The 14,022-nt window shown below is 33.5% G+C and overlaps 1 protein-coding gene across 4 annotated transcripts in view; it reads right to left on the reverse strand.

Moving 5' to 3' along the window:
* CSMD3 (CUB and Sushi multiple domains 3) overlaps positions 1 to 14,022 on the reverse strand; it is a 1,369,436-nt gene that overhangs the window by 349,409 nt on the left and 1,006,005 nt on the right. For all 4 annotated transcript variants that reach the window (XM_088844606.1, XM_088844605.1, XM_088844604.1 and 1 more), the window contains one exon: positions 12,391 to 12,593. In XM_088844606.1, coding sequence (XP_088700732.1) covers positions 12,391 to 12,593 — 203 coding nt within the window. The remainder of the gene's footprint in view (positions 1 to 12,390; positions 12,594 to 14,022) is intronic.

The raw sequence follows: 14,022 nt of genomic DNA on the forward strand, positions 1-14,022 counted from the left end.
GTGTTACTCTATCTGGATAACCTGAAGCCATTTTTAGAACAATATATAGATAGCACTAAATATTACAGAAAATGACTGAGTTATCACCATTTTTTATAACTTATCAGTACTGTAAATATTCTTCTGACTTCTCATTTTATATTTGTTTTCATCTAATTTAATTAGAAATGTGCATTTCACCTAAAAAGTTCCCAACTAACACATGCACATGTTTCAAATATATTATGGATGATAATTCAGAGATAACGTTTAAATTACCATCTTGGTTACCTTGGGCTAATTAATACTCCAGTTTTCTTATGGCATTGCTTTTTACAACAAAGAAAAAATATACTAAAATCACTTATTAGTTCTTGTGTGTCCTTTCTGTTCAGAAAACTGACATTTTGGTATAAACTTGTTTATCTCAAGAACTTTTGAAAAGCCTCAGATCTGATATAACTGGATAAACAATACTATCAAAAGCAGAAGAAATGTACTGTTGTAAGAAAGGGACAATGGTCAGATTGCCTTAGTTCCCTGAATTTGTCTGCCTCGTCAGTAAAATTAACATAGTATTAATTTACCTGACCGATTTAGTATTAGAAAAAATCTTAAAGTATTATTCTAACAATTACATTGCATAATTGAAAATTGTATGATATGAAAATGTCACTTCTAAGATAAAGACCAGTATATTTTACTATTCATTGTGCACTCTAAGAAGTAGTTGTATTTTTTGCTGCAATACACAAGAAACTTCAGCAAGGTCATGGTCCAAATTTGGTATTCACAAGGACTTCTACTGTCCTCTTCAGTTTTATTGCCTTTTACTTTTGTATTGACTAAGAAATGACACTATATTCTCCACTTCACTATCAATAAGGAAATCAAGCTGGGTAATAGGAATATTTAACCTGGAAGGAAATCTCATCGAGAGTCAAATCAATCAGAAAATATTTGAAATGCAGATGGTAACCTAGAGGTAGATTTCACCCTGGAGAATTCTGCCCTTGATTGAGTCCTTGCTTTGTATGAGATCCATCAATTTTATAAAGAATGTTCAACATCATTATTAGGCCTACACTCTGCCAGCTACTCAGCGATGTGGCTATCTTTAGAATTTCATTATGTTTCGGAAACACCTAATGATATGGCAAATAAGGTTATAGTAGATAACAAGACGACAGAGATATTCCATGCATGGGATAAAAAAGAAACCGCAAACTAGTGTTGTAGTATACTTCCAAGTACTTTATATAAACATACTGTTAAAAATACGTATTTACTCATTTATTCACCAGGTAATTGTTGTAAACCCACTAGAAGCCAAATATGATTGGTATTGGAGATGCATTTTCATAAGATGACCCTGAATATTCACTGGAAGGACTGATGTTGAAGCTGAAGCTCCAATACTTTGGCCACCTGATGCCAACAACTGACTCATTGGAAAAGACCCTGATGCTGGGAAAGATTGAAGGCAAAAGGAGAAGAGAGCAGAAAAGGATCAGATGTTTGGATACCACCACCAACTCAATGGACATGAAAATGGGCCAACTTCAGGAGATAGGAACAGGGAGGCGTGGCATTCTGCACTCCATGGGGTTGCTAAGACTTAGACACGATTTAGCAACTGAACAATAACACCTCCATACCACCATCGATTCTTGTGCTCTAATATGTGGATAATGAGGATAAAATCACTGGTCAAATGTTTTTTAAATCAAAAGTCATGTTAGGTTGAAGACGGTCAAATGTACCTACCTATACAGGAAATTAACTTTATATCCAAGATTATAAAAGATTATGTGCTGTGCTTAGTAGCTCAGTTATGTCCAACTCCTTGCAACCCCATGGACTGTAGCCTGTCAGGATCCTTTGTCCATGGAGATTCTCCAGGTAAGAATACTGGAGTAGGTTGCCATGGCCAGCTCCAGGGGATCTTTCCGACCCAGAAATCAAACCAGGGTCTCCTGCATTGCAGGCAGTTTCTTTATAAAGGATTATATAAAAGTCTAATTTGAAGTTGAATTCCAATATTTGGAGATTAACATAATTAATCATCAAAAAAAAAATTAAGAAACATACAAATATTTTACATATTTCTGACTGATAGCACATAATACCAGTGTATTTCTAATTTTACATTATAAAAAATTTCAACACAGTTAGATTCATTTAACATTTACTAACTACCAGGTGTAATACCAAGTTCTGGTTATATAAATAATAATAGGATAACATCTTGTCCATCAAAGGAACATAATCTAAGAGGGATAGCAGATATGCATATGTCTTCAATATAATAAAATGTTTATTAAAATCAGGTAACATTTGTCATACAAAGTGAAAAATTGTGGACATGCAATTAAAAGCTAAAAGTGATTTAAATTATATAATTAAGATATGTATTGACTTATAATTTTACATAGATGAACTTTTCAAAATAGCTATCTATACAAAAATTACTTAAAATAATTTCTAAAAAGTTAAAATGCCATATATCTATGCACAAAAAAACATCCTCTTTACATGAATTAATTAAAAATTAAAAAGAAGAGAAGCAAAATAATCATTTGTTGTACATGTGTACACTCTTTAATTGATTTTTTAGACATATTTAATGTCATTTTACTCAACCCACTCCAGTATTCTTGCTTGGAAAATTCCATGGACAGAGGAGCCTGGTGGGCTATAGTCCAAGGGGATAGCAAAGAGTTGGGCATGACTTAGTAACTAAACCACCACCACCACCAATGCCATTTTACTCTTTTCTTAAGTATATGGTTTTCAATATATTCTTATTTTTATTGGTATTGTTAAAGCTATTTTAAATTGTTGGTATGTCAACAAATGTCTCCACGTATAATATTTTTATTATAATATTTTTAACTGGGAAAGTTTTCTCTTTATAGGTATTGAGGTATCCAGTAAGCATAGAAGTCTTCGAAATAGAGGAAAATTTCAATTTGATCTTATGTCATAAAACAATGTGTAAATATTTCAGCTGAAGTATTTTCACAGATATTAAATCTTTACTTCTTTTTGGACATCTTTCTTTGATAAAAAATTTTCACAGTATAAAACTTAACAAATTTTCTTAAATTATGATTTTTTGAAATATTTCACTTTTGGTTGTGTATGAAAAACAGTGCTTCAGAGACAAACCTTCCTAAGTCTGAATGACAATGAGTGGCAAAAGCAGAAACTAGTACTGATATACTAAAGTTTATTTTATTTTTGAATCAGCATTTCTTTGTCATACATAAAGTAAAGGTTATTCAATTATTTTGCTGTATGTAAAAATATTTGTAAATTGTAATGATAGTTTTATTTTGATAGAATTTGCTTGGTTGCAGTTATGAATTATATGTATTCCATAACCAATTCAAATTGTATTATCTTTTTCTTAATTTAATAAGAGCCTTGTTTTTGTCATGAAGTTGTGTATCACCAAAATTTATATTTGTACTATTATCATAAAACAAAGTTTATCCTTAATACTATAATTTTAATATATGTTCTTTGTCTCATTTTTAAATATATTTAAAAGGTAATTGTTTGCTTAAAAGTTAAAAAAAATTATTATGTGCTGTTAACATAAATAGAAGTAAGATAAGTGAAAACAATTGCCCAAAGGAAAGAAGAAAGAACTGGAAGTACATTATTGTAAGGTTCTTACATTATATGTGAGGTTGTATAATAGAATTTGATAGTCGATTTTGATTTAAAAATGTATGTTATTTATATTCTATTCTGTTCTGTTCAGTCGCTCAGTCGTGTCCGACTCTTTGTGACCCCGTGGACTGTAGCCTACCAGGCTTCTCCATCCATGGGATTCTCCAGGCAAGAATACTGGAGTGGGTTACCATTTCCTTCTCCAGGGGATCTTCCCGACCCAGGGATCGAACCCGGGTCTCCCGCATTGGAGGCAGACGCATTAACCTCTGAGCCACCAGGGAAGCCCATGCTATTTATATTAGAGCAAGTAAAACCCCACCTCCAAAATGTTTAACTGATAATTTAATAGAGGGGGAAAATGATGGTGAAACGCACAGGTGGGTCCAATAAAAACTGATTATCAATATGGTTTTAATTAGTAGATTAAAAAAGAAGTAGACAAATATCAATAATAATATAGAACACTTCAGGCATAGTGTTATCAACCAACTGTATCTCATTGGTATTTAATTCCAAATAATGGCAAGCGTACATTCTTATCTTTTCAAATGCATGTGGTTCTTTGTGACCCATGGACTGTAGTCCACCAGGCTCCTCTGTCCATGGGGATTCTCTAGGCAAGAATTCAGAAGTGAGTTGCCATGTCCTCCTCCATGTGATCTTTCCAGTCTCAGGATTGAACCCAGATCTCCCCCACTGCAGGCAACTCTTTAATATCTGAAATACCAGGGAAGCCCGAGAATACTGGAGTGGGTAGCCTATCCTTTCTCCAGGGAATCTTCTTGACCCAGGAATTAAATCAGGGTCTCCTGCATTGCTGGGAGATACTTAACCAGCTGGGCTACCAGGGAAGCCCAGAAACACATATGCTGGACCATAAAAAAAAAAAGTCTAAGTAAATTTAAAATTGTTATTTGGGAAGTTCTTCTGCTAAGGAAGCTGGAATGTTAACACTTTCCACATATGCAGGAGAGAATTTAGAACTAAAGTGATGAAATTAGTTCAGTAGAGTTTTCATTTGTTCTAGATGAAAAATGATGTTTTTTTTAAAACATATTTATGTCTTATAGTTTTCACATGGTTAATGACATCACTATGATCCGCATATATGTTAACATATATTGTGTGAAAGTTGTATTTTCAGCATAAATTTCTTTTAGTTTTAATTGAGAAATTATTGGGTTTTGTGATGATTAGCACATTAAAATTTAAAAAGCATGATGATTAGCAGACATTTTGAGCAAGTTGCACAAAATCCTTAGTATGTAGATAATAAAAGCCTAAGAACCATAGAGTTAATCCAAATAGGTATTTCAACAGCTTATCATATTAAAATTGTAGACAATTTGTTCTGAAAATAAAAATACCAAGAATCAGGATCTTAAAATATTAATATACTATTAGGTCTAAATCTCATGTTTTAATATTATATATATTAAATTCTCAATCAAAATATCTCATCTTTCACATGAGGTTAACAATTTATTAGGAAAAATTGGTCTATTAATACCAATGATATCAGAGTCCCAGGATAAATCTAAAACCAGGGAGAAATTTTATTTAGGAAACAATTCAACCAATCAATATATTTTTTAGGAAATATTCAAACAAAAAGAACATGCCTATAGTAGTTAGATACTTTTAAAAAATCAACTACCTTATTTAATACATCAGGTAATTTAAAATGACAGATTTTGTCACTGTATTATGACTCCCAATCACCATTTAATTATGTTTCATATTTTAGAATATAAAATGAGCCCCACCATAGCTTACAAAATGTTACTAAAACACAGAAGCCAAGAAAGTTTAATTTAATTCTGTATTCTACTAATTACTTGATTGTACATAAAAATAACTAATCCATACATAATTTACCCACTAAAATTATTTTTACAACTTACCTAAATATGTTTTATTGAAGTGGGATCATTTGGGATTACTTGCTTGTTTAAAATGTGTTTCTGGATATACTAAGATGCTTTGATTCACAAATTATAAAACACAGAATATTCTTCTAGATCCCTTCCTGCTATCTTTTTGAGCTCAGTTTCAACTTTTGCAATGATAAGTTTGTCTGACCTCCTTCTTAATCTTGGCTTAGGCTCTTGCTCACTGCAACCTTCAGGTGAACTTTCATTTGGACATCATGGGTCATGGTGTAATTAGCTTTCTTAAGAAATGAATATTCAGTATACACTTTCTCCTTAAATGTGGAGTTTAAGGCCACAACTACCATAAAAATCTATTGTAAAATAATAAAATAACATTTCTATGATAAAATAAATTATTGTTAATTTACCCCATAAAATAAATAACAAACACATTCATGGCAAAGACATTCAGAGTAAAGCTTTATAGCCCATCTGTTCAACTTCTGTGTGTATTTCAAGAATACGTATTTCTCACTTAGCTGGCTAACTCATGGCCTGACAGCTTTATGCATCTTTCAAACCATAGATTATGACATAACTTGCTGTTATACAAAAGAGCTGGCAAGGCAACAGCATCATAGACTTCTCCCACTACATTCCAAGGTCAGAATGGGTTAGACATTAATATCTGAGAATATTTTCATTTTGTCCTCAAGTGACCTATATGTTACTCATGAAAAGAAAATTTAAGTTATCTGAAATCCACAAAAGACTGGAAAATAGAGATGGGTTTGCAGTATATTTATCTTGCAAAATTAATCATGTATTATAATTACTCTGAGCATTGAGAATATACCTCACACACTACTCAGTTCAGTTCAGTTCAGTCGCTCAGTTGTGTCCGACTCTCCGCGACCCCATGAATCACAACACGCCAGGCCTCCCTGTCCATCACCAACTCCCGGAGTTAGATGAGATCAAATACAAAGAGATAGCTAATAAATATACCTCAGCTATTTTAACAGAAGTATTAATAATGATACTTTGTTAAAAATGGAAAATATGGCCCAAATGCCAAACTAGTCAGGATGCCCGGAAAAGAGGCATAAATCAGAACTATCTTGGGCAAACTAGGTTATATAGCCATTCTAATATAACACACACATAGTATCAGGGAGTTGCACATATGAAAGTGACTGATTCTGTCTAGAAGTTCATCAGTAATGAAAGTATCATTTGACCTGGGCTTTGGAAAATGACTAAGAATTATGGATTTTTTAATGTGGACATAAACGTACTAGGAACATGGAAAAAAGGTTGCAAAATAACTGGAAATGTGAATGGCCAATGTCTTCTCAGGACAGTACAATTAGACGACTAGATGTATGTAACTGAATAGTGAGGGATGAAGCTGGCAGGTAATTTGGGTGCAAATTGCTTTAAATGTAACTCCACAATTTAAAATTTATGACTATGTAGCCATTCACACATTGGAGAAGGAAATGGCAACCCACTCCAGTGTTCTTGAGCCTGGAGAATCCCAGGGATGGGGGAGCCTGGTGGGCTTTCGTCTATGGGGTCACACAGAGTCGGACATGACTGAAGTGACTTAGCAGCCACAGAAGCAGCAGCCATTAAGAAATTTTAAACAGGGAGGAATGTCTGATTTATATTTTCAAAACATTAATCAGTTGGAAATGTAGACAAAAGTCTAGCTATAGATAATGAAGTGAGTGGCTACAGCAATGCAAGCAGGATTAATGAGGATGGGAACAAATGCAAGGGCACCATACAGTTCTTTAAGGCCAGAGACATCAACCTCTCATAATTAAGGAATCCATCTCCTTGAGAATTTTCAACAGTATAGGTGCTGGGCCTTGGTATCTTGTATTATCCAGCAGGGGCAAATTCTTAACAGACAGGTTAAAAGTGAAGAACATAGAAAATGCTCTGTCAAGATCAACTATTCTGTGGGCAAATGACAGCATGATACCTAAAGATATCCTCCCTGAGGAACTAAAGTGGGATGAGACTAGCAGATTACAAATTTAAGTAGGGAATATCGAGGCTGACTGCTGAGAACCAAGGACAGAACATAGGACAGCATGAGGTGGCGATGTCAGACTTAAGTAACTCTGATTAAGCAAAAGTGCCTTGCAGACTATACACCAAGTGGCAAAGTGACAGACTACAAAGAATGCATAGATTGTGAAACAGAAGGCATGACGCTGCTCATAGTGGCTTGACAATGATTATGAAGTTGGTATGGGACCTACATTTCAGTTCCACTCACTTTGTACCAAGTCTACTGAAATACATTTTGTTGGTTGTATTTTGTTGCTTAAGATTATTTTGGTACTATTGGCTGTCTCATTTCTTTTTAATTTATTATTTGACAGCTATTCACTCAAAAGAGGAACAGGCATTGTGGTGGTGATGGAGAGTGGAAAGAGAACAGAATGCATACCTGACTTGATTAAAATAATGATACAAACTGACTTGGACAGTATTGTTTTAGTTTACGGCTGTTGTTCAGCTTAATTTTTAACAGTGTCCCCTGTTACTCTCAAAAATCATCTTAGTTACGGACAATAAATTACATGATCACCCTGAATAAAATATTTGTTCTTTACAGACATTTAGAGAGGCAAAGTTCACATAATTAAAACATCTTTGGAACAGTGAACAGATAATCCATGTTTTCTCATCTTTACTTGGAAAAAACTATAGCAAGTGCCTAGAGGATGGGCTGGAATGCATTTTATAAAGACAGAAATGTATGGTAAAACCAATAAAATAATGAAAAGTAATTAGCCTCCAATTAAAATAAATAAATTAAAAAAGAAAGTAAAAGACAAATGCCATATGATATCACTTATACTTTGAATTTAAAATATGGCACAAATAAACCTATCTATGAAATGGAAAAAAAAATAGATGGTTCTATAAACATTTTTAAATGTTTTATGCAGAGGTCAGAAAACATTTTGTAATAGAGTTCTTGGTGCCAAGTCTGTAAAAAAGTGCAAAATTTATGAAAAAAGGGCAGGAAAACATTTAAAGTAAAAGAAACTTTAAGGACAGAAAACAGTACAGGGTGTGTGTGTGTGTGTGTGTGTAAAGTAAAAGAAACTTTAAGGACAGAAAACAATACAGGGTGTGTGTGTGTGTGTGTATATGTATGTAACTAAGATGATTGCCTGGGTGAAAGGAAAGATGCACTTGATAAAGAGTTGGAGATAAATATGCTTAATATCTGGTCCTTTAATAGACTCTCCTAGAATGAACAGACAAACAAATAAATGGGTAAGATGAGACAGATTTATTTGAGGAAAAGGAGAAATTCCGGTAAAGCACTGAAGTGGCAAATTCTGACCTACAAGCCAAATTTGACCTTAGAAGTGATTTACTAGACTACAGTACCTTAATGATCTCTTCAAGATTAGTTGCTTTCTTTGACAATTAGAGGATTTTACATAAAACATATTTCAATCTCCACTTTAAAATGAACCTTTCTTCCTACAGGGTGAAATGACGATAGCCAGAGTGGGCAAATGTCCCTTTTAAATGGGAATGCACATACTACCACTTTTCTTTCTTCCTTCTCACTTCTTCACTTGTATAAATCACTTGCTTTTTGGAAGTGTGACCTTAGATGTGATTCTTGGGAGTATAATCAGAAGATAAGCTGATGAAATTGTAGAACTTCACTGTAACTAATAAAAATAACTAATATCTTTGTCTTTCCTCTGGAATATTAATGAGCAGTAGTGACTGCTAGGTATTTACTAAGCACCAGGCACAGTGTTAATCTCCTTTCAGATAGAGGTGGATTTGAGCCACAGTTGCAAAAACCTGCTAGGGTATGACCTTGAATAAATTAACTCACTCTCTGAAACTCAGTGTATTTTTTTTGGTACATGGGGATGACATAGCATATCTCCCTGGAGAAGGAAATGGCAACTCACTCCAGTATTCTTGCCTGGAGGATCCCAGGGATAGAGAAGCCTGGTGGGCTATGGTCCATGGGGTCACAAAGAGTTGGACACTACTGAGCACTGAGCATCAGCTCAGTATATCTCATATGGCCTCTGTGAGCATTAAATGAGATCACCATACATAAAGTACTTAACATTATTCTTAACGGGCTTCCCTGGTGGCTCAGACAGTAAAGAATCCCCCAGCAATGTAGGAGACCTGGGTTCAATCCCTGGGTTGGGAACATCTCCAGGAGGATGGCATGGCAACCTACTCCAGTGTTCTGGCCTGGAGAATCCCCATGGACAGAGGAGCCTGGTGGGCTACAGTTCAAGGGGTCACAAAGAGTCAGACACAACAGAGTGATTCTGCACAGCACAATATGATTCTTGGCACCAAGGAAGAAATCATTCATGAAAAAAAAAAAAAAAACTTTTCACATTTGAAATCTGAATTGATGCTATTCACAATAAATTAATTATCAAGGTAATTTTATTTTAGTGAATCAATTTTTAGTCTCTGATCAATATATTTCTATGCATCTTAAAAGAATATTATGAAGGCATATTTATTAAAATTCTGGTAGGATACATATTGTTTCTATAACTTTAATATGACCTACAGATACAATAAATATAAAAATATATTGCTAATTTCACTGAAAGATTCACATTAAAATTTCCAGAAATGCATATAAAGCAGCTTGTTTCTATTAAGCAGATGCACTTGGCATTCACAAACAATAGCCTGAAGCACCTTTTCATATGATTGCATTTAGATGTTTAATCACAATAACTATTTAAGTGTAAAATGTTACTAATTTAAGGTAAATGAAAGGAGAGTTGTAAGTTGCCAAACTGTCATCATAAATAACTGAAATCGAACAGATATCACAAACAGTTTGCTGATATACTGTCCCTAACTTCAAAAAAATTAGAAAGTCAAGATATAAATATGAAGAATGCTTAATGTGTGTTTCAGAATTAGAAGTCCTTTAAGTTCATTAATTATATAATCATTCTCTTATTTTTCATTCCTTTTATTTCTGTCCCAAAAGATATACTAAGGGTACAAATCTAAAGACATTGACTCATCTATACTGATGTATACCTCTCTCACATGAGCCTTATTTATAACACAATTCATTTACTTATGTTAGTTGATTATGCCAATCATCTTTCACTAACAAAAAATTTATCAAATTAATTATATATTTATATTGTTAGTTGTTAAAGTGATGTATTCTCAGGCCAGTCATTAAATAAGTTCTTCATGTTTTTTCTGAAAGATTCCAATTTTACGTTTATTCATATAGTGATAATAGTTTACTGGGCACCAACTCTTTATTCAATACTAAAGTACTGTGCACACATGATCATATTAAATCTTAATAATCTATTTATGAAATAAACATCATTATCTTTATGTGAATTAGAGAGCTCAGACTCAGGTGATGAGGTGAAGTGCCCAAAATCAACAAGTAGTAAGAAGCCAAGACTTGAATTAAGGCACATATGAAGAATCCTGTTCTGCACTCTTTCCATAGATGATGTTGGAAATCTCAATAAGTTTCAACTACTAGGATTTTTAGGGCTATGCAATTAGAAGATCCCTTAGATATTTTTCTCAAAAAGATAATGTGTGTTGATAATAAGAGTAAAAAAATAGCAACTAAAATTTTTTGAGTTCCCATTTATTTTTTACAGCCACTAAACCAAAATCCTTTTTAAGTAACAGCATACAGTTAACCACTTGGCCAAAAAAAAACAAAACAATAAAAAACAGCCATCAACACTAGTAATTCGAGTGAATGACATTTCATTGTGGTAGGAAATCTTTAATGTAAAAGTAGACTTAAAATATTTTGTCAAAGTTTTCTGTGAATATATAATTAAGATCTTTAACAGAAGAAAATAAAATTAGTAAAAATGTAGGGCTGCTTTTTGTAATGGCAAATACTCATTCCCTTCCTTATCTCTAAAAATTTTACATTTTAAAATATACTTTTATAGCAAATTTAAATTATCAGTTTGCATAATGTAAATATTTCACTTGATGAATTAACTTTATTACCACGTTTACTTTAAGGAAAATTGGTATGATAATTGGAGAGAAGGTTCAGGTCAGTTCAGTTCAATTCAGTCGCTCAGTCGTGTCCAACTCTCTGCGACCCTTTGAATCACAGCACGCCAGGCCTCCCTGTCCATCACCAACTCCCGGAGCTCACTCAAACTCATGTCCACAGAGTCGGTGATGCCATCCAGCCATCTCATTCTCCGTCGTCCCCTTGTCCTCCCGCCCCCAACCTTTCCTAGCATCAGAGTCTTTTCCAGTGAGTCAACTCAACTCGTCGCATGAGGTGGCCAAAGTATTGCAGTTTCAGCTTTAGCATCAGTACCAACAATTAATTAATTAGAACTTAATTGTATTTCTTTTGCCTATGGCTTATCTTAACTCCAGATGAATAAGAAGAGAAATAAGAATATTTAAGATAATTAACAACACTCACTGGAAAAGACTCTGATGCTGGGAAAGATTGGGGGCGGGAGGAGAAGGGGACAACAGAATGAGATGGCTGGATGGCATCAGTGACTCGATGTACATGAGTTTGAGTGAACTCTGGGAGTTGGTGATGGACAGGGAGGCCTGGCGTGCTGTGATTCATAGGGTTGCAAAGAATAGAACATGACTGAGCGACTGAACTGAACTGAACAACACAACATTGTAAAGCAACTTTCCTCCAATTAAAAAATAAAATTTTAAAAATTAAGATAATTAAAATTTTAAAAATGAAAGTTTTACTCAAAAAGTAAAGTAGCAGAAGGATTTAACTAACATTTCTATATTTTTTATTTAAGAAAAAAAAACAACTCACTTGAAAATTGAATTGCAAATCCAGATTTGCTGATATAAAAATCTGTGTCGAACTGAATGGTCACTACGTTGAGAGTGCTATGGATTCCTTCGGGAATAAGAGACCCACTAATTTCCTTTAAAAGCATCTCATTTTCAGGTGGACCATCCCAAACTCGGAGTATATCATGTGATGCTTCCGTATCAAAAGCAAGAAACTGTAGGCTGTTGGAGAACCATATACCTCTGATTATTTTAAGCATGGATACAGTTTTAAATAAAGAATATAAAGTATCTTTGTTTATACTAGATATTTCTTTTCTTCTATCAAACAAAATGAATAATGCAAAATGTATATACAAACAATGCATTTTTCTTGAACAGTATACATTTCTAGAATATTATTAACTATACTATTATATCAATTCTGCAAATTATAAAAACTTTAGGTATACAGACAATCCAAGACTTATGATGATTCAATTTAGGAATTTTTGACTTTAAGATGGTACAGAAGAGATACACATTTAGTAGAAACTGTACTCTGAATTTTCATCTTTTCCCAGTTGTGATACTCTCTCATGACATTGGGCAGTGCCAGTCAGTCACAAGATCACAAAAACAAGCTACCAACACATTTACAACCATAATGCACTCATAAAACAATTCTGTTTTTCATTTTCAGTATAGTATTCAATAAAATTATGAGATACTCAATACTTTATTATAAAATAGACTTCAGATTAGATGATTTGCCCAACTGTAGACTAATGTAAATGCTCTGAGCATGTTTACAGTAGGTGAGGGTGAGTGATGAGTTTTGGTAGATTAGCTACATTATATGCATTTTCAGTTTATGACATTTTTGACTTATGTTCAACTTACCAGCATGTACCCCAAGGAAGACCTACCTATACATTCTTTTCAGTGTTCATGACTTAATTGTGGCAATGACAGGTGACATTTAAGAGGAGCTCATGTGTGCCACACACTGTGCAAAATGCATTTCATCTATTTTCTTCCTTTGTTATAATGACCCAGTGAAGCAGGAACAAGTTTGATCTCAATTTTACGAATGTGGCAAGTGGGATTCAGATTAAATAAGATTGCCCTAAGGGTGGCAGAGTCATGAATTGAACTCAAGTTATCTAATGCCATAGTATGTGTTACTGCCACTGTATCAAGTTTTTAGTGTGTTTGTTTTATCAGAATCAAAAGATTTACTCCACGAATGCAAAAACAGTTCACATTCAAAAAAGAAGTAAAGTAAAAGGAAATCCTGAATGTGAAAATGGCCCCCAACTACAAAAATGCACATAAAAGAAAAAAAAATGCTTCATGTTAGATCTATTTTGCTTTGGTCTAGACAAAATTAATATCAAATTTTCTTGTGCCTAATCCAAAGGCTAGAAATCCAATTATATCAACACACTCAACTCTCTTCGCCTTTCTCTCTCTATATATATATATGTATGTATCTCACATCCATGTTTTATATGTGAATTGTCACAGTTTTAAATCTGGGTTACAATTTAATATGAAAAGTTCTTTAATTTTTAAAAATCTCAGAATTTTGTTGAATATACAAAATGTGTCTTAAATCATGAATTGAAAGATTAGAACTCCCAGGCAGCAGGAAAAATTTTTGTCTTTT

Source organism: Moschus berezovskii, chromosome 16 (assembly GCF_049115385.1).
Source record: "Moschus berezovskii isolate FMDL1 chromosome 16, NW_MosBer_1.0, whole genome shotgun sequence".
NCBI lineage: Eukaryota > Metazoa > Chordata > Mammalia > Artiodactyla > Moschidae > Moschus > Moschus berezovskii.